We start from the raw sequence: 23,952 nt of genomic DNA, 5'->3' as shown, positions 1-23,952 counted from the left end.
CACTATCAATAGTTTGTTTTTAAAGAAGGGGCTGCATGCTATTTTTTAATAAAATGAAACAAAAGGATAACATGCAGTAAATTCTACAAGTAATGTTTTATTCATATGCAAACATAAAACTAAACAGTATCAATATGACATTTGAGTTATTTCTTCAGTAGTAAAAATGACATGTTTCCAACTCTCTGCTTTCTCTTTTAGATACTACTTTTTTCCTCCAAAATTAAGAATATGTATAGATGTTAGAATAAAAAATTTTGTCTGTTGTTATGAACAGATTAAATTTAACCAACACACTTAAAGATGAATTCAGCAACAAAGTCTATCATAACTTAACAACAGAGTTAGCCAGTCCTAAATGGGGGAAAAAAAAATCATTACAAAGGAGGCTCAAAGGTGGCTTCTAGTCCTTTCTCTACCACTGACTAAGCAAATAACTTTGAACAATTCATTCAGCCTTTCAAGGTTAAATTGAGGACCTGGAGTTGAAAATTTGCAAAATCTCTCCCACCTCAAAGGCTAAAACAGTACAACTTCTAAAATTTATTAATATATAAAAATGTAGCAAAGCCCCAATATTTTAAGACAAGGAATGCTTTTGTAGTACTAGGAATGAAAAAAAGACTGAAATCATAATACTGACTTATTTTTCCCCTGAAAACAAATCAACTTAAATCCTTTTGAAGCATCAGTAATATCCACAGCACTATTCTTAAGGCTTTTCCCACACAAAAAGTTAGTTCTGTGAACTATAATACAGCATTTGGGTAACCCCTCAATGCAATAATACAAGAGATATTATGGTAAGACACACCAGTTGAAGAGGTAAGGACAATAAGTTTTGCTTAAATTAAGAAGGTTCAGGTTGCTGTGATTACAAAATGATTTGTGAAAGAAAAAACACTTGGGCATGACTTAGACCAAGGAATAGACACGTAACAGTTGTATTAATGAGACACAAAATAAGAGACAATAAATAATTTGCCATAAAGTTTAGCAAAATAAATTATGGCATATCCCTATTAATAGACTAGAATAAAGTCTATCCATGTGATAGAACATAATAAATTAAAAGTAATATTCTAGAAGTAACTTAGAATACAGTATGTTGGAAAAAGGGTCACAGTATATTATTAAAAGAAAATAACAGGATATAAAATTTGTGTACAATTAGATTCTTGGGTGTGTATGTGTGTTTATGTGTGTTTAAGATGGAGAGGGTAGGAGAGAAAAAGCATGAGAGACAGAGGATACAAACTTATAAGCTATACCAAAAAAGTTAACAGAAGTTATTTCAGGTGTTGGGATGGTTGTTGAGTTTAATATTTTTCTATGAGTTTCTGAATTTCCAGATTCTAAAATAAACATTTACTGAGAAAAATATTAAAATTGTTAATGTCAACACTGTGTATATGTTCAAAGGCAGTAAGAACTAGAGTAATAAGTTAAAACAATTGTCTAGGGCCATTTGGGCAAATGACCCTGGATGACATTTGATTTTTTTTCTTAATTGTTCAAAGTTGCTTAATTAAATAGGAAATTTTAAAATGCCTGGGGTCACATGGAAATTGGATTGTCAAGATAAATTATGGAATGCTAACACAATGGAACACTAAGGAGTCATTAAAAATGTAATTTAGAGGTTCTAAATAAATATGCAGTCAGCAGGTACAAAAATATCTCTGTATAGTATATATTGTATATAATACAGCCACTTCACTACATTAAGTATCTGTTTTTGCAATCCAAAGATTTTCATTCTTCTGGAAAATGGTGAAAAGCAAAAATAGTGCTTAGCGAAGGCTCTGCAGCCAGCCCTGAGAAAGGCGGGGTGCACCCCACGCAGTAAGAGTGGCGCCACCAAGCTCCTTCCCCAGGAACTACACTCAGCATCACGGCATCAAACTCCACAGCTTGAACTGTGTCTGTGAACATCTGTGCTTTATTCCCATTTATTTTGTGCATCCATTAGCAAAATGCATCCTAAGGCGCCAGAAAAGCCTAAGAGAGGTTGTGTTTTGGGTCTGGGAAGGCTTAAAAAATTTTTCCATCTAGATTAATGGTAACTGCTTCTTCGCTTTAATCCATTTCAGCTTACAAAAGATTTCGTAGGAATGCTCTACTTTCAGATGGGGGAGGGGTCCTGTAGTAGCTTTTTAAGCTGACAAATTTTAATTTGACAGGCACACGTACTTTAAATTTCCCTGACACCGCACACAACCATGTGCTTTGGTATTCTTTGTAGTCACCCTCTTAACTCACCACAACCCACTTCTTATACCTACTACATAATTTAGCATTCTATTTCTTCTACTTAAAATGCATCCTTTTGTAGAGCGGGAAAGATCTGCATGAATTTACAAAGGCTCACAATTCCAATGAGCATAGTGTGGTGTCAAAAATATGCTTCGATATCAAGCAAAGGAAGAAAATTACAGGCTGAAATTTAGCAACATCCAAGATTCAGTAGAAGGATTTAAATTACTATGAGTCACTCAAAAACATTCTTAAAACCTCAATAAAACTGACTATCCAAAGAGTTTTATATTCACTTCAGAAAAGGGGAAAGAAAATATAATGACAATGTTTAAAAGATTTACATTTGGACATGAATAAGAGAAGAAAATAAGTGTTTGAGAAGATCCAAAGAAGCAATTAACCAAAAAAGCCCTCCATTTAACCTTTTGTGGTGGATGCTTTTCAGGAGAAATGGATCATTAAAATTTGTTCTTTCCAAACAAAGGTCTCACCTCCACAATAATGTGTGCTTCTTTCTCTCATTAGTTATCTCTCTTTCTCTTTTTTCTCTCACTGCCCCCCTCCCTGAATTTTATTTATATGTCCATTCATTCTTAGCATTTGGATAGATATCCATTATCTACTGGTCTTCTAGACAATGAAAGGACACCATTTAATTTTCTTTCTTCAAGAGATTAAAGCAGAAGGGAAATGATCTGTGTGGTAGATCTCTACTTCTTAAGTAACATTGAATACCCTTCTTATAGCTAGCATAGTGAAGACACACAGGCACACACACACCAAAATCCTGGGATGGTTTCAAGCCCAGATGTGAACATGATATATAATGTGTAACAGTGAAGCCGGATTATTGTAAGAAATCATTGTCCTCTACCCTTATTCCAAAGCAACACATCCATCATGAGAGAAACCACTTAAACGACTTTACTTAGTTAAATGGACATTAGAATTGTGTTAGCATGACACTGAAATTTATTGACACAACCAATTACAAATTAAGTGTAAGTCTTCCTTGTTGCTACATTTGGTTTAGAATAAGCATTTGTTATAGGTTAAATTCTGTCCTTCCAAAATTCATATGTTGAAGAGACCTAACACCTCATATCTCAGAGTGTGATCTTATTTGGAGATAGGGTCTTTACAGAGGTTTATTAAGCCAAAATGTGGCCACTGGGGTGGGCTCTTATGCAGCATGACCGACCCGTGTCTTTATAAAAAGAACAAAGTTAGACACAGAGACATGTATAGAGGAAAGACAATGTTGAGAAACATGAGGAGAAGACAGCCATCTACAAGCCAGGTGGAGAGGCCTGAACAGATTCCTTCCTCACTGCTCTCAGAAAGAACCAACCCCACTGACACATGCACTTCAGACTTCTAGCTTCCAGAACTGTGGAAAAGATAAATTAATGTCTCTTGTTTCAGACCGCTTGTCTACGGTCCTTTGTTACAGTAGCCCTGGCAAACTGACAGCGTTTCTTTCTTTTTTCTTTTTTTAAATTTATTTGACAGATCGAAATCACAAGTAAGCTGAGAGACAGGAGAGAGGAGGAAGCAGGCCCCCCGCTGAGCAAAGCCCAATGCAGGGGCTGGATCCCAGGACGCTGGGATCAGGAACTGAGCTGAAGGCAGAGGCTTTAACCCACTGAGCCACCCAGGCGCCCCACCCAGGCATCCACTGACCCACCCAGGCGCCCACTGACAACATTTCTATACACAGAGTTGCACACAATAAAAATTTAAGGAAGGAAGCAAGGGTGGAATGGTAGGAAGGGGGGAATGGTATGATTACTGCATTTCATCCTTGCTCCATTCCTTCATTTTCTTACAGGTTAACAATCAGCTCCAGGAGTTTCTGAGAAATGCTTTTGCCTCCCTCCTTCAATGATCTTGGCTGGTTCCAAGGTTCTACTATGGATATAAATAAAAAACACCCCTGAATTTTAAAACAAACAATGGCCTGCCAATATTTGAGTACTCAGGAGATAAACACCAAAAGAAACAGGTTAAAAGGTGAGAGACGACTTTTCTAAAAGGTGTCCTTCCTGAATATCTCCCACTAAAAGGCTACTTGGAAACATCTCATAAATATAACATGAATTACTCTTATAATACTAAATCATACCCACCATCTGTGCACAAACAGCTATTTTCTTTTTACAAGTAGAGGGGAAAAAAATCAATGTAAGAAGTGTGATAAATCAGAAGAGTGGCATGAAAAGGCCACGCAAATAAAATTTGCTGATGCACAAGAAACACACACACCAAGAGACATCTGGTAAAAAAAGCAACTTAAAGTGGAAGGAGTTTGAGAAACTGTGTTATGAGGGACACTCATCCTGATGGGCCTAAATTTAGACTTACCAGCTGTGTTTTGGTTTACAGCTCCTTCCAATCTGCCTGCTTATAATAATAATAAAAAATCAGAAAGGCCTTCTGTGGAACACTGTTGAAAATGTGATTGGGGGAAAAGCCAGCCCATGTCATGCTCTATAAAGGGGCATACAACACTCTAATCTTATTTGACATAATTTCCAGGGCTATGTAGGATATATCCTCTTGTATGCATATACAATAATTGATTTATCCATTTTTCTGTTTCTAGAATTTCTATTTTCTAACATTGTTGCCTTGAATGTACTTGGACTTCCTCAGGTTTTGTGAACTATAAAGCTATATACTAATCATGTAATTTTTCCACATCATTCTATCTGACAGAACATTTCCCTCTATCCACCCCTCCCCAAAACATGGTATATTAAAAGAAAAAGTATCTGTAGTCAGGCAAAGAGGTCATATCTCACCTTGGATCACAGAGGATTAAGGAGAGGATAAAAAAAAAAAAAGAGGAATAATTGTGATATATACATCATCTGCTTGAAGACTTTGTATGAATATCTTAGGTAAACCTTACCACAACCCATTGAGTATGTTCTAATCCCCCGCTCCACTTTCTTTTTTTAAACCAGATAGCAATACTCATGACTGTTGACTTCACAATAGTAAGAAAGTGCCACACTTTCAGTAGAAACCATACTTTGATTTTGAATTTTTATTTTTTCTTGGGCCAGCGATACACACACAGCACAATACTCTTTCATACTGCTGGACAGTAGTGTTCCAGTTAGCCACGAGATCATGAGGGTAAACAGCCAAGACACTTAACACCATGCTATACACATAAAATCAATCTATTTTTCACTTTCAGGACAGTATTCAGCAAATTCATTACCTCAGGTGAATGAGATATTCACCACTTTATTATAAAATAGGCTTCGTGTTAGATGATTTTGCCCAACTGTAGGTTAATGTAAATATTCTGATCATGTTTAAGGCAGGCTAGGCTAGTTATGATGTTTGGTAGGTTAGTTGTATTCAATGTATTTCAACTCACAATATTTTCAATTTACCCCATCATATGATGTAACCCCATCATAAGTGAAGGAAGATCTGTATATTTTTTTGTACGTATGAAAATACTCTATAGTAAAAAATCACTTAAAAACTTATGGAGGGGGAGCACCTGGGTGGCTCAGTCTGTTAAGTGTTTCTCTTCAGCTCTGGTCATGATCCCAGGGTCCTGGAATGGAGCCTTGTGTCGGGCTCCCTGCTCAGCAAGAAGTATGCTTCTCCTGCTTGCCCATACCCCGCCCCCTTCACTTGTGCTAGCTTCCTCGCTCACTCTCTCAAATAAATAAATAAAATCTTAACAAAAAAAGTTCTAAAAGGTGTGCTCATAGAGGATAAGGTTATATTTTTGGATTACTGAAAACCATCTAGTAATTTTCTTTTAAAGTCTTCTCATAAAACTTAGAAATAAAAAGAAAGTTCCGTTGACAGTTTGTAGGTAGGCAAAAGTAAGTAAGTTCTAGATTTTTAGCTTATGTATTCTTTTAAGGACTTTTTAATACTCAGGCACATACACACACACACACACACACACACACACACACAAATTAATGTTTTTATTCACCTCAGTAAATATCACTGCATACGTAAGCTACGACAGGTAAATAAAAAGTAAAATGTTAAGGCTGAAAGACAGGCAAGGCTCCCACATGGTGTGTCCTCCAAACCACTGGTACAGTTCTACGTATGCTTCACGAATATGTCATGTTACTGCATGCCAAAGATATTTAAAGCCCTTAATGTTACATCCACAAATGACAAGTCTACTAAACTTGCCTCAAAATCAGTTTGGGGTACTGGATACACATATTAAACACAGTATCAGCCAGTTAGAATCAGACCAGAATAGGTAGAATAGCAACCAGAATAGGTAGAATAACTACCTATTCTAGATTCAGTGACGACTAAGTAGGAGAGGGGCAAACCAGGAAAAAGAATTACTCTGACCAGAACTGAAGAAGTTGAAAATAAGTTCTATGGGCAGACAACACTGCAGACCCAACTTAGGAATGCAATAAAATTATAAATAAATAAATAAATAAATAAATAAATAAATAAATAAAAATAGTCCCTCAGGAGCGCAGCCAACTGACTGTATACTTTAACGGGCATGACTAAAATGGATTCTGACATATAGTAAATTTTAACTACTCTCCTTAACCAAAGTTTGATCTTTGTAGATGGTTTCTAGGGAAAAGGTTGAGTTGTCTTGATATCAGCCACACTAACAACATTAAAAACATTCCTAAGAGCCTTAAGATATACTTATAATATATCAAGAAAACTAGTAGATAGTTAAAACAGCTGTACCAGGAATATTCTTTTCCTCTAGCACTTTCAAATAACATGACAAATACTACATACCATGAGTCATTCAACTGGGGAGCTATATCCACACACAAGGCACACTTTAGAGATATTGAGGGTTTGGTTCCAGACAACCCAAATAAAGGGAATATTGCAATAAAGTGACTCAAATGAATTTTTTAGTTTCCCAATACATAGAAAAGTCATGTTTACACCTAACAGTAGTCTATTGAGTGTGCAATAGCATTATGTCTAGAAAATGTACAGTCCATACAGCTTAATTACCAAACACTTCTTTGCTAAAAAATGCTGACCATCATCAGAGTTTTTAGTGAGTTGTAATGTTTTTGCTGGCAGAGGGTTTTGCCTCAATGTTGATGGCTGCTGACTGACCAGGGTGGTGGCGGCTGGAGGCTGGAGTGGCTGTGACAATTTCTTAAAATAAGACAACACTGAAATTTACTGCAAATATTGACTCTTCCTTTAACAAATGATTTCTCTGCGGAGTATGATGCTGTTTGAAGCATTTTACCTACAGCAGAACTTCTTTCACAATTGGAGTCAGTCCTCTCAAGCCCGCTGATGCTTTTATCAACTAAGTGTGTGTCATATTCTAAATCCTCTGTTGTCATTTCAACCATCTTCATAGCATCTTCACCAGGAGTAGAGTCTAGCTCAGGAAACCACTGTCTTTGCTCATCCGTAAGAAGCAGCCCCTGAGCTATGAACATTCAATCAGGAGATTGCAGCCGTCCAGTCACATGTTCAGGCTCCCCTGCTGCTTCTAGTCCTCTCGCTGTTTCCACCACATCTGCTGTTCTGCCTCCACTGGAGTCCTGAGACCGCCAAGTCACCCATGAGGGCTGGGATCAACTTCTTGCAGACTCCTGTTCATGTTGACATTGTGACCTCACCATGGCAGCTACAGTCTTATGAAATGTATTTCCTAAATAATAAGGCTTAAGGGTAGAAATCACTTGTTGATCCACAGGCTGCAAGATGAGTGTTGTGTTAGCAGGCGTGAGAACAACAGTAATCCCATTATCCATCTCCATCAGAGCTCCCAGGTGACCAGGTGCATTGTCAGTGAGCAGTCAGATTTTGAAAAGAATCTTTCTTCTGAGAAGGAGGCCTCAATAGTGGGCTTAAAATATTGGGTAAACCATGTTGTAAACAGATGTCTCGTCATCCGGGCTCCTTTGTTCCATTTATGGGGCACAGGCAGAGTAGATTTGTAATTCTTAAGGGCTCTAGGATATTCAGAATGGTAAATGAGCATTGGCTTCGACTTATAAAGTCACCAGCTGCACGAGCCCCTAACAGCAGAGTCAGCCCATCTTTTGGATCTTTGAAGCCAGGCGTTGACTTTGGTCTAGCTATGAAAGTTGTAGCGGGATCTTCTTCCAATAGAAAACTGTTGCTTCTGGGGTGCCTGGGTGGCTCAGTTGGTTAAGCGACTGCCTTCAGCTCAGGTCATGATCCTGGAGTTCTGGGATCGAGTCCTGCATCAGGCTCCCAGCTCCATGGGGAGTCTGCTTCTCCCTCTGACCTTCTCCTCTCTCATGCTCTCTCTCAAATAAATAAATAAAATCTTAAAAAAAACACAAAAAACCTGTTTCTTCTACATTGAAAATACGTTGTTTAGTGTAGCCACCTTCATTAATGAGCTGAGCTAGACCCTGCAGATACCTTGTTGCGGCGTCTCCATTAGCACCTGTGGCTTCACCTTGCACATTTATATGATGGAGATGGTTTCTTTCCTTAAACCTCACTAACCAACCTCTACTAGGTTCTAGCTTTTCTTCTGCAGCTTCCTCTTCCTCACGTCTCTCAGCCTTCACAGAACTGAAGAGTTAGGGCCTGGCTCTGGCTTAGGCTTGGGGTTAAGGGAATATTGTGGCTGGTTTCTAGACCACTAAAATTCTCTCCATATCAGTAATAAGACTGTTTCATTTTTTATCATTCATGTGTTTACTGGAGTAGGACTTTAAATTTCCTTTAAGAACTTCTCCTTTGCATTCAGAGCTTGGCTGTTTGGTGCAAGAGGCATAGGCTTTGGAATATCTTGACTTTCGACATGCTTCTTTGTTAAGCTTAATCATTTCTAGCTTTTCATTTAAAGTGAGAGACATGTGCCTCTTCCTTTCACTTTAACACTTAGAGGCTACTGTAGGGTTATTCATTGGCCTAATTTCGATATTGATGTGTCTCAGGAAATAGAGGGGCTCAAGGAAAAGGAGAGTGATAGGGGAATGACCAGTCAGTGGAGCAGCCAGAACATGCACAACCTTTATGTATTAATTTCCCCATCTCATATGGGTGTTGTTCCTGGAACCCCAAAACAAATTACAATAATAACATCAAAAATCACTGATAACAGGCTAGTAACAAATATAATAATGCTTAAAAATTTGAAATATTGCAAGAGTTTTCAAAATGTGACACAGAGGCACAAAGTAAGCAAATACTGTTAGGAAAATGGTGCCAAGAGAGTTGCTTGACACAAGGCTACTACAAATTTTCAATTGGTAAAAAATACAGTATTTGCAAAGCCTGCAGTAGAGGAAAGAACAATAAAATGAGCAAGCCTATAATATAGCATTTAAGAGACAATACCCCAATTCTGGTAGCACTCTCAATAATAACTAAAAACCATATAGTAACAAATATATTTGTGAGTCTCTGAACATCTCATTACAAATTGCAAAACGGATGAACCTACAACTTAAAAACATTAATCTTAAAAGTAGCAAATACTGAAATTTTCTAAGGGACAGGGACTGTGCCTTAGCACCATACACTTACATTACTTCATTTAATCCTGCCAACAACATGATGGGAAATAAGTGCAATTAGCATCATCTGTATCTTATAGATAAACTTGTAGCACAGGGATCATAATAATTCTCCCCAAATCACTTATCTCAACTGGTAGAGCCAAGACTCAATCACCACTACCATCACCACCAGCCAAATGCACACACAAAAAGCACCCAGTGTAGAAGATTTACTTCATTTTGCAAATGTTCACTGAATGTCAACCATGTGTCAGGCACTGGTTGGGGCTACAACAGCAGCCAAGATGGCATGCTTCCTGGCTCTTATGAAGCTTATACTTTAGTTAAGTGGGAGGGAGATAATAAACAAGTAAACATAGAGAATGAAACAGGAAAATCCCAGATTTGAGTATTAATAAACAAGTTTATAAATTCCAAAATAAAAGTGTGTGTGTTTGGGGGGGGGGGTTCCTGGGATTAAAGGTTAAGGAAGGGAGAAAGAGGAATGTTCCCGATAGAGCTGTCAGGGAACGTGTATTTCAGGATGTAATATTGAAAAGGAGCCAGGAGCACCTGGGTGGCTCAGTGGTTAAGCCTCTGCCTTCAGCTCAGGTCATGATGTTAGGGTCCTAGGATCGAGCCCCACATTGGGCTCGCTGCTTAACAGGAAGCCTGCTTCTCCATCTCCCACTCCCCCTGCTTGGGTTCCCTTTCTCGCTGTGCCTCTCTCTGTTAAATAATTTTTTTAAAATCTTACAAAAAAAAAAAAAAAAAAAGAGGAGCTAGTCATGAAAAGACACTGAGGGAAAAGGATTCTAATCTGAAGAATCAATGAGGCCTATGACAGGAAAGGACTTAGAATGTTGGAGTGACCAGAAAGATGGTAAATGGTGGGAACACAGGCTTTGGTGAAGGTATAAACAACAAAAAACTCACTTTAACATTTACTGTGTCAGAATTGTAACTATTCACATTTTTATTTTATAGGTTTTAAAAAAAGGGAGGGGAGCACTCCATGATAAATGCCTGTTCCACCTAAAAATCCCAAAGTGACACATCTGTTGTACAACTAGAGGTTTTTAAGGATCTGTATGGTCTTACTCAGACTATCATGAGCAGTAGCCAATTGGAGATTATTAATCATGACTAATGATTTTCTATTTGTCTCAGTTATGCTCCTTACCTAGTGAAAACGTTTCTTTTTTGTATTCAATACCCTATGGGGAAGAAAAAACGTTTTTCCTTATTCAGAGAGGTCCACCCTGCCATTTGCCTCTAGCTTTGCCACAAGACCACTGTGGGAGATGGTATGATTATTCCCAGTGGCCCTCTGTCTCCCTAGGAGAGGATTATATCTCCTGGTTAACTGCCAGGTAACTTTCAGTGCCTCCTTCTGGAAGGAAAATCGCTTCCCACCGCAATGGATTTGCTCAGTGACTTAGTTTGGATAATGGCATGTGTCTGGGCAGATTTGGGAGCCATTACCTGTTTTCACCAGTGCTCCTATTTTTTTTTTCCCCTCTGCCAGAGGAATCACACGTCCCAGTTAGGGGTCTTTCCTTCTGTCTTGATCCCAGAATGAAGAAGACATGTGAAAGAGACTCAAAACGTGGAACACATTCATAGCTCAGTTACAGTTGACAGATTCATGAAAAAGAAATAAGCCTTTATTGTAGGTAAGTCACTGAGATCTTGTTGCTTATATTACAGCATAATTAGTGAAAGCTGATGAAAATATTATTCAATGTTCAATTAGATTAAATATATATTTATATATGTGTGTAGTAACACACACACACACACAACTTTCTCAAAGTTAGTGCAGAAGAACAAATTAGGGATTTTTTTCCCAATTTTGAAGATTCTTATCCAAAGAGTTTATCATTTGTTTTTGATCACACGTAATAAGGTTTTCATTTCAATATTAAACAGGATTTCTATTCCTAACATTTCATTTCAAATGATTAAGCTCTGTTTTTCATTTCAAAATAAAAACTTTATTTCTTATACCAAAAAATTAGAGCCATGACTAAAAAATAACAAAATTACAGGAAAAATGAACCTAAAAATATTATGTTAATTAAATGAAAGAAACCAGACACAGAGACCACATATTGTCTGATTCCATTTATATGAAATTTCCTGAAAAGGCAAATTTGTAGAGACAGAAATAATAGATTAGAGGTTGTCCATGGCTGAGAGTGAAAACAGAGATTAATTATAAATGACGTGATGGATTTTGGGGGGGATATAAAAATGTTCCCAAACTTGTTTACAGGGATGGTTATGCCACTCAGTAAATTTAATTAAAAAGAAAATCACTTCTGGGTGAAGTTTATAGTATATAAATTATACCTCAGTGAAGTTACTTTAAAAAGCAAAAAAGAGTATTCCATACCACAGCATTTTCAAAATAAAAAACATATATATAAGCATAATATAATTATTTCAGTTTTAATTTTAAAAACTATTGGTTTAACCCTCTGTTCTGTGCATTTTACTGATTTTTATGTGAGTATTTGTTAATAAATTTGATTTCCTGACTATCCTTTTTTATTAGTATTATAGGTAACAACACTGTGTTATCCAGCATGATTGGTATATGCAGTGTCAGTTAATAAAATATTCCATTTAAAACAGAAAATCCTTCAAGTATATAACTTTTTACTTGTTTATTGAGAAAACTTTAATATACATTCCTAAAATGAGTAACTATGAAAGTTTACTTTAGCTTTTAGTCTTATATCCTGTTTGGAAAGTGTGGGATACAAATAAATATTAAAATAAAATAAATTTTGAACACTACAACCACATAGCTATTGAATCTGTGTTTCTTTTTGATCACACTAGCCATTTGTAAAAATGTAGGAGGTTACCAGTTAAGAGTTAATACTAGAGCATCATATCAGAACCTCAAGGATGCAGAAATAAAATTGCACCTTTAAAACTCAATAAAACATTTTTTAGAGTATATTATGTTCAAATCTGGTGCCCTTTGACATCATTTTCCCAAAACATTTTAATAATATTCCCCATTGTCACAGATCAATAAATAAATACTGTTGCCTGCATAAAAAACTTTCGTAAAGGTTCTCATGGATTTTATTTTTCTTTTCACTATACAACATCCAATCCCCTTTCCAAATATAACATTGGCTATAGTTTCTGCTAGTGTTTATCCCTTTCTGCCCCTGCCATGTCCAGCCTGCACATCTACTCTGCGAGTACCTAATATGCACTATTTCATTCCTTTCCTGTCGTAATTAGTTTCCATTGCTTGCAACCAAGCTTTTTGATTGAGATAGGTGCTATTAGCTCTAAAAGTTATTTTTTCCTAGTAAAAAAAGGTTCTTAAGTGATTCCCTTGGGGCTTTGAGGGGGTTTTGTTGTTGTTTTGTTTTGTTCTTGCTTTGTTTTGGTTTGCTTTGCATTTATTTCTTCTAATAAAATTCAAAAAGGAGATTTTGTCCAGGGTTGACATTCAACATAGCTCTGTGTCATCTAGCAATAACATTTACTCACCATTTATTAAGACCAATTTGTTTTAATTCTATTTGGTTTAGTATCCTGATAGGAAGGACCAACACAATACAAATTAAATTTACTGAAAACAGATCATTAGCAAATTACCATAATAATTGGGTCTATACACAAGAAAAAAGTCATAGGCCATATCATTCGATAACACATTTATCCTATAAATAAAGTTCCTACTCCCCTACCATCAAGAAGTTTAATCTATTGGAAATAGACAAGCAATCAAGATTTTACAGATGAGAAATAAATACCTATTCATAAGGTAATGTAGTAAGTATTACAAGATTCAGAACAGCATTATGGGAAGCACAGAGTGCAGAAATTAATTCTAGCTGAAGAATGAAGAAGCTCTTAGCTAAGAGGTAGTTTTACATTAGGCCATAAGGAATAAAAAGGAATTTGCTTTGTCAACCCAACAATAACTACACAGAGGTAGAAAAATTCAAAGCAAGCTCATGTAGTGGCAAGTGAACCAACCTAGATCAGTACTTCTAGAACAGTACTTCCAAACTGTAAGGTGCAAACAAATCAATGCAGACTCCTGGTAACATACAATACAGATTGATTCATTTGGTCTGGGAAGTGGGTTCTGAGACTGCAATGCTAATGAGCTCCCAGGTGATATAACAGACTCACAGACTTGGACTCAGATGACCAAGGTTGCAGATGACAGAGTGGTGAGGTAGGAGAGCTGCAGGCAGCCTGATCACGCGTCTTGAATGCAAAATGCGACCGTATGATTAGAACTGTGTGCTCTGGAAACGTCAGTGTGGTTGTGAGCATATGGGATAGACTAGAGGCCGAAGATAAGAAGACTGAGACTTTATGAGACTATTATGAGACTACTTTAATGGTTCTCAGAAGTAACTGTGTAACAACTTTCTGTTCTGGGAACAGAAAGAAGGCATGGATACTGAAGATACCAAGAAGATAAACTGATGGGGACTTCTTAGGTATGTCGGACACATGGAGAGTGAGTGGAAGGGATAAACAGAAAGTAACACTAAGCATTTTATCCTGGCTTTCTAAGGAGTTGTCACATCATTAGCAGAGATTTAAATGGAAACCATAACCAATGTGGGAAGAGAAGTATAAAAACTAGGGAATGGAAAAAGATAATGTGATTTGGGAATTAAATTGAAGAGACAAGTAGGACCATCTAATTAAGACTTCCCACTATTATTGTAGTTAAATTTAGCATAAGTTAAAATTCTGCTTGTAACAGCCTCTTAATAGTGCAAAGGGACAGTCCCATCACCACACCCTCTTCTCCTCTGGGACAGTCAGTCATCCAGCTTGTGCTCAAACATTTTTAGTGACAGAATTCATGACCATGCTGAGTAATCCTTTTCCTTTTGGAACCTTCACTTAGAAAATTCTTCCATAAACTGACCCAAAACTTGTCTCCTCATATTTTTGACCTAGCAATTCTAGTTCCATCCTTCAAAACTACAACCATCTAATCAACCTAGATCATAACAGCTCTTCATAAAGAATTAACCCAAGTCTTTTCTGAGCCAAACTACTTTTTGCATTTCCCCAGCCTTTCTTCATAGGCCATGGTTGCCAAAACATATCATCAGTGAAACCCCTTTGTTTATTCTCCCTCACAAGGGCAAATGTGTGGCAAGACTGTTTCCAGGGCAGCCCTCCCCACTGCTCACACAAGTGGAAAACAGTGTAGATGGATCCAAGCCCTCTTTTTGCTGAGCCCAGACAAGATCTCAGGCTCAATCTCAATACAGCATGCCAAAGAATCAATAACAAGGGACTGGCATCTGCAGATGAGACAACATCCCTTTGACATTTTCTGATATAATTGATTCCCCTTTAAAATACAGAGGACGCAGGGCACCTGGGTGGCACAGTGGGTTGGGTTCTGACTCTTGGTTTTGGCTCAGGTCATGGTCTAGGGGGTCATGGGATTGAGCCCCACATCTGGCTCTTTGTTCCCCTCTCCCTCTGCCCCTCCTGCTTGTGCGTATATGCTCGCTCTTTCTCTCTCTCTAAAATAAATAAACACATTTTAAAAATAAAATAAAATAGAGAGTTTCATACAGGGATGAAACTTGGGGAGTGGCATGGACAATTCAGAGTACAGTACAATTAATATTTCACACTTGAAAATATGGTGCTTATTTAGATTCAGTATCACGTCATTTGTGTATATTGATCTTTCAGTCCCTGAAAACTGTTAGGAATGTTTATGCATAGAATGGTCCCATACAAGGTCTCCCTAACTTATTTTGAAATTTCATTATTTATTTAAATTCTATTGTCAACCATCTATGCTCTCTCATAAGGAGAACCTGAGGATTTTTTATCTTCTTTCTACTTCACTCCACCTCCTCCTCTGGAAGGAATGTAAGAGTACTTAACATATAAGAGGGCTATGATGGTCGATGGTGGAACCTCTAGTGGAAAGAATATAAACTTCCTAGATCAGGCCTACTTTCCTTTGCTTTATGGGTTCCTCTTTTTTTAACCATCAAAATAAGACCCACGGAGGCAGAATCAGGATATGGATGGGGAAAGGAGAACACATGACCTGACTGCTGGAATCCCACATTCTAGATTTTAAGTGAGCTGGACAGTTGGGCATATACACACAAATATTCACACATTCATAGATGCTGGCATACTGTATACTGACACACAACATATACATACATACATGTTCATGCATGCACACATTAGACACATATGTATACACATGTGTGTGCCTATGCTGTGTACAATGCATGTGTGTATTTTATATACTTCAGTGTAGATCACCAAGGGAACTATTCATTCATTCAAGAATACTTCTTAAGTAACCATAAGTCAAGCTTGTAATGAAATAGAGATTTGTTTAGACTTCTACTGCTCAAACTGATAGCCACTAGCCACAGACAGCTACTTATATTTCAATGTAAATTAATTCAACACAATGAAAAGGTCAGTTCCTCAGATGTACTAGCCACATTTCACACACTCAAAAGCCACATGTGGCTAGTGGCTGCTGCAGTAGGCACCTGTGTACAGCTATCAACAGTCAAGAGTGTTTACTAAAGGCCACCAACTATTTGCAAGCTCTTTACATACAGTAACTCATTTAATTCTCATATTTATTATCTGCCCTCATTTTACAGATGAAGAATCTGAGGCATTGAGAGGTTAAGTAATTTGCCCAAGGAAACAAAGCCATGAAGCAGCGGAGCCAGGATTTCAAACAGACATTTCTTACCTATCAGCTCCGAACAATACAGTGTCCCACTGGGCAAAGCACAGCCTGCACGGTGGCCTTTGATCATCCAGCCCTGGAAGCTGCACTTCCACCAGACTTACTGGTTAGGCAGTCACAACCCCAGCCAGATTCAAGGAGGGGGCAGAGATCCCACCTCTTGTTAGGAAGGCGGCAGGTCACTATATAGAAGAGCATATGCGACAGGAGATAGATATGTGGCTATCTTTATCCAAAGCTACTTGCCACACTTTTGTACTATGTATTGTGCTAGTTAGTCTTTTTACCCCCAATCTCCCAGCTCCCGCCATCTCCTCTCACTGTGGACGACAACACCTGAGCCGCTTTGGGTGGGTGGGTGGGAGGGGGTAACAAGCAGGAGATCCAAGAGCAGCAGAAGAGGAGCTCAGGGAATATACGATTTCTTTCTTGCTCTGGCACCACGTTTCTGGCAGGGGTACTTCTCTACAGACACCTCTCTGTACGTACAGCTCCCGTGGAAGTGCTGGCCCCTTCTCTACAGGTCCAGTTCTCTCCCTGGATTCCAGCAACACTGTAATACAGTAACACTCTCTTCCCACTAAACTCTGGGTGCCAATGGCTTTTTTGCCTGTGCAAGTTTCTCAGTAGTTCAGTATATCTTGTTTGTTCCTGAACCCTGTCCCAAATCCTGTTAAGAAGTTCTTCATTAAACACTCTTCATTTAAGTCATCAGAGAGAATTCTGATTCTTAACAGGGCCATGACTGATACAGACACACAATAGGAACTCAACAGAGACCGTGAAGGGAACAAATATGAAAAATTAATAACTAAACTTCCAATATCTTCTACTAAGTATCTGACATAATTGTTGAATAGTACAATTATGTCCCTCTATCATAATGTCAAGATTGACAGAGATCAATATATATAGGAGCTGGCTGTCTCAACAACTAAATTCTATTATTCTTTTGAAAATAACCTTTTTCACAAAAATGATTCAAAAGCATTGTTCAAATAAACATTACTTGTTGTTATATTTCTAACTTATCACCATACTATTTTCTATCATTGTTACTAAACCAAATCACCTCTTTCTTTTCATAGTGTTTATAAACAAAATACTAAATAGTTTATAGGTTTGATAGTTTGGCTGAAGATTGAAATTAAGCCTGCCTATACCTTCCAGAACTTCTTTGTCCATTATATTAAGAAAAGAATTTTTTTTCTTAGTTTTGTTGCACCATGCCTACAGTCCCTATCCCTTCAAACATGACTAGTGGTGATGAGGTTAATTATATCTGTAAATCACTTGTTTATACTAGATGATACAGATCTCATTTTATGGTCTTGAATACCTTTTAAAAAGACCAATAACAGGATCTATCATTTACCCAGTACCAGATAGGTACTGTACTGCTTCACTGTGATCTAGTTACCTTTGCTATGTTTCAGTTGCTCCTCCTTCTACACATTACAGTATTTTATAAAAATAAAGACTAGGGGTGGCTGGGTGGCTCAGTGGGTTAAGCCTCTGCCTTCGGCTCAGGTCATGATCTCAGGGTCCTGGGATCGACCCTCACATCGGGCTCTCTGCTCAGCGGGGAGCCTGTTTCCCCCTCTCTCTCTGCCTGCCTCTCTGCCTACTTGTGATCTCTGTCTGTCAAATAAATAAATAAAATCTTTAAAAAATAAATAAAGACTATTTATTTTATTTTAACATATTATTTTCAAAAAAGAACTTTTTTCCTTTTTTTCTTTAATAGAAACCAGACTCTCTTCTCTAAATTTTTCGCAAGCCACACGTCATTTTGGCCCAGTCTTAACACTATTCTTACACTACTGTTATAATTTTTTTCCTTTTTCTTTTTTCTGTTTTTGAATCATTGGTCATGTTCCCCTACCTTCTAACATCTATATTTACTATTTTAAGTCAATATCCTCTGCATTCCCTGCAGTCTCCTGAGATTTGGTATCATTTTCCTCCTACTGGATTACCTGAAAACTCCAAACAATACTTTGTTTTGTTTTGCATCTCTCCTGATTTATATTGCCATTTAGAGTTTCTGTCACATCTTCCACCTGGACTCCAAGACTGACAGCAAGAACTGAATCATGTCTTTCTTTTTTCCAGACACTCAGCACAATATCTTACATAAAAGTATTTCACATGTATTTGCCATGCACTTATAAGGTACTGTAAGAAGAAAAGAATTAATAATAAGCCAAAGATTCTACTCTTTAAAAAGCTTCTGGAGGGGATTATGATGATAGACATTCAGAAATAATCTAAGGGAATAAGACAAATGTAGCCTGAATATTAAAGTAGTTGATCTGAAAGTACTAGAGGGTAGCAATAGTATCCTTTAGAAGTAATTGTTTCAGGTACCCCTGGGTAAACTGTGGATCAGTGGGAGAGTTCTACAGAGCAGCAGGCTAGAAAGGGCGTGGTAGAGAGAGCAGGCCAAATGGAGAGAACTTTCTTAAATCTGCTTGTCTAACTGTGGTTGATAGTTGTAAAATCCAACTTATAAGCAGGCAGCTAACTTAAAAATTTTCCAAGTACTCTTTTCAGACTTAATCAACATTACATGTAATATACCTTATTCTACATGGCCAGTCTCTATAAGCGTGGTTCTTAACTTTCTTCCAAGTGTCCAACACAGGTAGTTATAAAGCACGAACAGGTGGGGTAGATCCAGGTGTATGGAGCTGAAGCTGACATACTTTTAAAAAGAATCCAAACTTACAAAACAAAATTAAATAGAAAAACAAATGCCAATTTAGAATGAGAAAAGAAATCTCAACAACTCTTCTGAGCCTTGGAGATCTAGATGCCTTTCTTCTGAGATAGCTTTAGGCAATTTACCAGAAATGCTAGCTTAGAAATGCTTCTGGTAGCAATCTGCCATTCCCTTCCCACCTAGAACATCCACAATTCCCAGTAACTCTCAACATTTCCAGAGGTCTAAGCCCATAAACATCTGAAGCTCCCATTCCACAAGCTTCATCTTAGATCTGCCTCTGGGCAAGGAGCTCATTAAGACAATGATTCTTAAGAGGGGACTGGGACACTTAGAATCTGGGGAAAGACCAAGAGCGCGACTGGGTTGAAACAATCCTAGATGATTCTGATACACAACTGCCACTCCCAACCAACCATCTCCCTCCCCCATGCTGGAAGTTTCACAATGCAGAACCCTACACTAATATGCAAAGACTAATGGTATCTTAGAAGGCAACGGGAAGGATAGGCCAATTGTCCCGGATCTGAACATAAAGTATGTGTGGAATATAAAACGGCAGTGTTAATTTTTTTACAAGTGAACATAAAATAATTCCATTGTTAACAATTTAAACACATTGAAAGGTCAAATAACTTTCTCAAGAGCACAAAACTGTTACTCTGTCTGAACATCGAGAATCTGATAGCGCCTACAATTTCATTTAACCCTAAAGGGAGAAAGGAGTTTTACACACTCCTCTCCAGGGTCACAGTATGCTTGTTCACTTTGTAACTTCAGTTTGCTCTCCCAGAAAATAGCACTAGTTAGGAAGGTCGCTTTCCCTAACACCTCAAGGTAACATTTAACTACTGCACAGGCTTCTTAGTAATTAATACATTGTTCTCATCTGGAGTGTTCTACCAGCAGCAATGTTAAAAAACTGGGTTGACATTTTAACAGCCCTCTAAGAAAGGTATTTTTCTTTTCAAAAAAAAAAAAAAAAAAATCACAACCACCAGTCAACAGGCACCACAAGTCTACCATTAAACCCGAGTGAATTTCTCTCCAACTCTACTGCAAGTTAGGAGGGCCCTTTGGTCCTGAGTTTTCCCGGGGAAAGGAAAACGAAAGCGACTGGCGGTGGGTTGGGGGGCAAGAGATCACTGAAAAATCCTCAACTCCGCGGCTGAGGAGCTTCCTGCCGGACACAGGACCCGTTTGCTCTTGAAGAGGGGACTCCCTTGCCACCTGGTCTCACGGGGCGCAAGGCTCACCTCCGGTGTCAATCAGTTCAGTCTTAAACCCACAATCAGTACCACTAAATCAGGAATAATTTCTCTAGACTAGGGTGATCTCTCTCCCCCGAATTCTGGGCTGGCTGCGTTCGAAAAGAAGCCGCTAAGGAGGGGCACTCTCGGGCCACCGCCCCCCGCGCTTGGAAACTGTCCGGATGAGGTGTCCGCGTCAGACAAGGAAGGAGAAAGAGAAAAAAGCGGACGAAATCACAACTTTGCCGACTCCACAAAGCCACGGCCGTGCGGAATGGAAGGTCAAAGTGCAGAGGAGGGCGCGCCTGCGGTTCGCGGCCCGGCCGGGACGCAGCCCGGAGTGCGGCGAGCTGCCTGCGGGGGTTGGGTGGCGGGGAGACCCCACCCGCCTCCAGATCGGAGCCTCTGCCGGGGCCCGGCGAGCGCGCTGGGGGCGGCTGCCGCACCACGGTGCCAACTCCCGGAGTTGACTTGGAACTTTCCCGGGACGCGCCGCCGCCGCCGCCGCCCTCACCTTACTGAACACCTCCAGGTCGTCCTCGTCCTCGTCCAGATCCAGCACTTCGGCCTGCAGCAGGGCGGAAGAGCCGCTGCCGCCCAGGAGGGGGGCGTCGACCCCCGGGTTCTCCCCCGTAGCGCCCCCAGCCGGGAGGCCGGAGGAGCGCGCCTGAGATGCCAGGCGGTCGCCCTCCATCCCGACAGTGCGCGCCCGGCCCGCCGCGGCTGCCAGCCCGGCTCCCCCGAGCGTGCCCATTGGCTCCCGCGCATCCTGCACCTCCCCGGCCGGCCCCGCTCCAGCCCCTCGCCCGCTGCGCAGACGCGGAACTGGCGGGGCCAGCGCGGGCCGCCTCGTCCCCACCTGGCTCGCGGCCTGCTGGAGACGCGGGAGTGGGGCTCGTGGGCCCTGGCGAGGGTGGGGAAAGGGCCGCTGTCCGCCGGAGGAAAGCCGAGCGCGCGAAGGTAGGAGGAGGGCGTCCTCTCCTGCCCTGGCTCGGGGACGGCCGAGCGTGGGTTTCCGCGGGGGCGGGGGGGTCTGGGCAGAAGCGACAGAGCGAACCGTCAACTTTCGGGGGATCACAAGGAGGCTGGAAGGCAGCCGACCCATCCCTCCGAGAGAAAAAGCCAGTACTGGATTTCCCGTATTTTAAATGGTTGTCTTTCTTCTTGGTTGTGGTTTTTGAGTCCGTCTTTTACCAAGGCTAATGCAAAAATAAAAGACTTGAAAAGCTCCCTTCTGTTTTTGTAATTGATTTTTGACCCAGTGACCGGACTGGGTGGTCATCTCACTGTCAAGCCAGGGAAGTTGTATTTAAAAACTATTTTCAGCCATTTTCAAATGTGCCTTTACTTCTGGACGTCTTCCTCAAGTTAATGAGCAGAAACGTGTCTGAGAGCCGAGGACAGCGAGCAGGAGGGGACCTGGCCACCAAGAAATAATCTTCAAACTTTGCGCTGTCAATGCCAAGCTATAATTGGTTTTTCACTGCTTTTTTTTTTTCTTTTCAAAAAATAAGTTTAAAAAAAAAAGGAAAATCGAACACAAATTGATATATTTTGGAACTATCTTCATGTTTTATTATTTACCTCCTCTCAGTCCCAGCCAGCTCATTTCTCCATCCGTCCTGGAAAGAATGTCTAATAAGTTTGCCCGTAGGCAGGGAGGAGGCTAAGTCAGACTTGACTCCTGTCAAAATATTTAACCCAATGTTTAGAGTTCTTAATAAAATTGAAAGATAGATTTAATATTTGGGGAAATAGAGCTTTTCTCTACTTCTGATTAGAGGACATGGCCTAAATATTATGTTACCTCTTAGCCATTCAGATGTACCTCCCATTGCTTTCAGTTCACATACGCACTTCATAAGTCAGGCTGGTCAGCTGCCCTGTGAATATATAGTCTTCCTACACTTTTTGGTTCCCAGAATACCATCTCCTACTCATCCTTCAGGAATTAACAAATAAAGAGTTCCATCTCTTTCTGGAAGACTTTCCAAGTTAACACTGCCTGTTCCCAATTTAGCATTTAATTTTATGCCATTTTATAGATTGTATTTATTTCATGTAAATGCCTTATATTTCTTAGCAAACTCCCACATTTTAAGGTTGGGGATCACATTATTTATTAATAAGCCACAGTATCAGATATACTTGCTTAAAAAGGCTCTGTGCTAATGTCTAAAAGGAATACAAGTTATTAAAAGACCTTTTGTTTCCTCTCTAAGCTCATTCTGGCCAGTGAGAGATTCAAGGTTTTCTAACTGCAGTCTGAACCAGGAAATGCTTAAGGATACCATGACTCACACAATTGCCAGAAAGCATAGAGACAGGCTCAGAAAATGGGCAGAACAAACTGGGACTACACAGGTTGGATCACAGCCAAAATTATGCCGCAGAACTCATGTGCAGACCCTGCTGCCACTGTTGCTGATCCCTGGATGCCACAGAGAAGTACCCCTGCTATTACTTCCACAAAAATGCCCCACAGTCCTCTCTCCAGTGTTAATAGTTCTAGTATCAAAAGCCCGGAGGGAAGATCTGCTTGGCCCACCTGGCCAAATCCCACAGAAGATTTCTAAGGCAAAGAATTTTCTAAACATAGAAAGGCCATATTGATGCTGGTCAGAAGGAAAAAAAGAACAAAAAAATCCCTACCACCAGAATTCATTCCTTTGACTGCCTAACATTAATATCATATTTCTTCACGTACTTTCTTCCCCCACCCATGTCTATTCCTGCAGAATATAGTTCAGCTATGCCTCAAGCACTTGGGAGAATAGTCCTTAACTCCCCAAAGGAAGAAAACCCAAACCTATCCATGACTGGTACAGCTCCAAGTCTAATATGTCTATTCCTCCTCCAGTTCTACAATCCTGTTGATATTTTGCAACTTACGGACTAAAATTTTGAATTTAATTACCAGCGTGCCATGCCTGCTTATTCAATGGCATGGAAAAATCCTAAACTGCCACACAACAGTCTATACTTCCCATTAAATGGGATCATCACTGGGTTCTTTAATGGAAGAATTCTTATTTGGGTACCAAAGCCTATAAACCAGCATGCTTCAAAATTTTAAGTACAGGTGTAATATTAAGAGGAAGTCTACCCAGTCCTTCCCTTGGTTCCTAGACTCTTTTTCTGATTATAGGATAAACAGTATCATATATTAAATTTTTTTTCTTAGAACATACATCTTGTCAAAAACCTTCCTCTCTCTCATCCTTTCCAGTTGGGATCTCCTGAGGCCATAATCAAGTCTTTAATATTGCATTCAGCCATCCATAAAGTTAGCTGTTTCTGGTAATGGGATTCATGATACGACAGGTCACCCCTTGGATATTACCCAATGGCTTTGCTTTTTTTGCTGGAAGATAATTTAATTGATTAGAAAAAAATGTTACGTGTAAAATCTGAGGGAAAAGCAACCAGTTAGTGAGTTCATGGATGATCTTGTTGGGAAAAACT

General features: G+C 39.4%; 1 protein-coding gene across 1 annotated transcript in view; it reads right to left on the bottom strand.

Moving 5' to 3' along the window:
* SNX7 (sorting nexin 7) overlaps positions 1–21,216 on the bottom strand; it is a 96,455-nt gene extending 75,239 nt beyond the window's left edge. The window contains exon 1 of the mRNA XM_032867198.1: positions 21,002–21,216. Coding sequence (XP_032723089.1) covers positions 21,002–21,181 — 180 coding nt within the window. The 5' untranslated portion in view covers positions 21,182–21,216. The remainder of the gene's footprint in view (positions 1–21,001) is intronic.
* Between the last annotated feature and the right edge of the window lie 2,736 nt (positions 21,217–23,952).

The sequence above is a fragment of the Lontra canadensis genome, unplaced genomic scaffold, assembly GCF_010015895.1.
Source record: "Lontra canadensis isolate GAN:19392208 unplaced genomic scaffold, GSC_riverotter_1.0 scaffold33, whole genome shotgun sequence".
Lineage (NCBI taxonomy): Eukaryota > Metazoa > Chordata > Mammalia > Carnivora > Mustelidae > Lontra > Lontra canadensis.
This window is presented reverse-complemented; position numbering and strand designations above follow the sequence as displayed.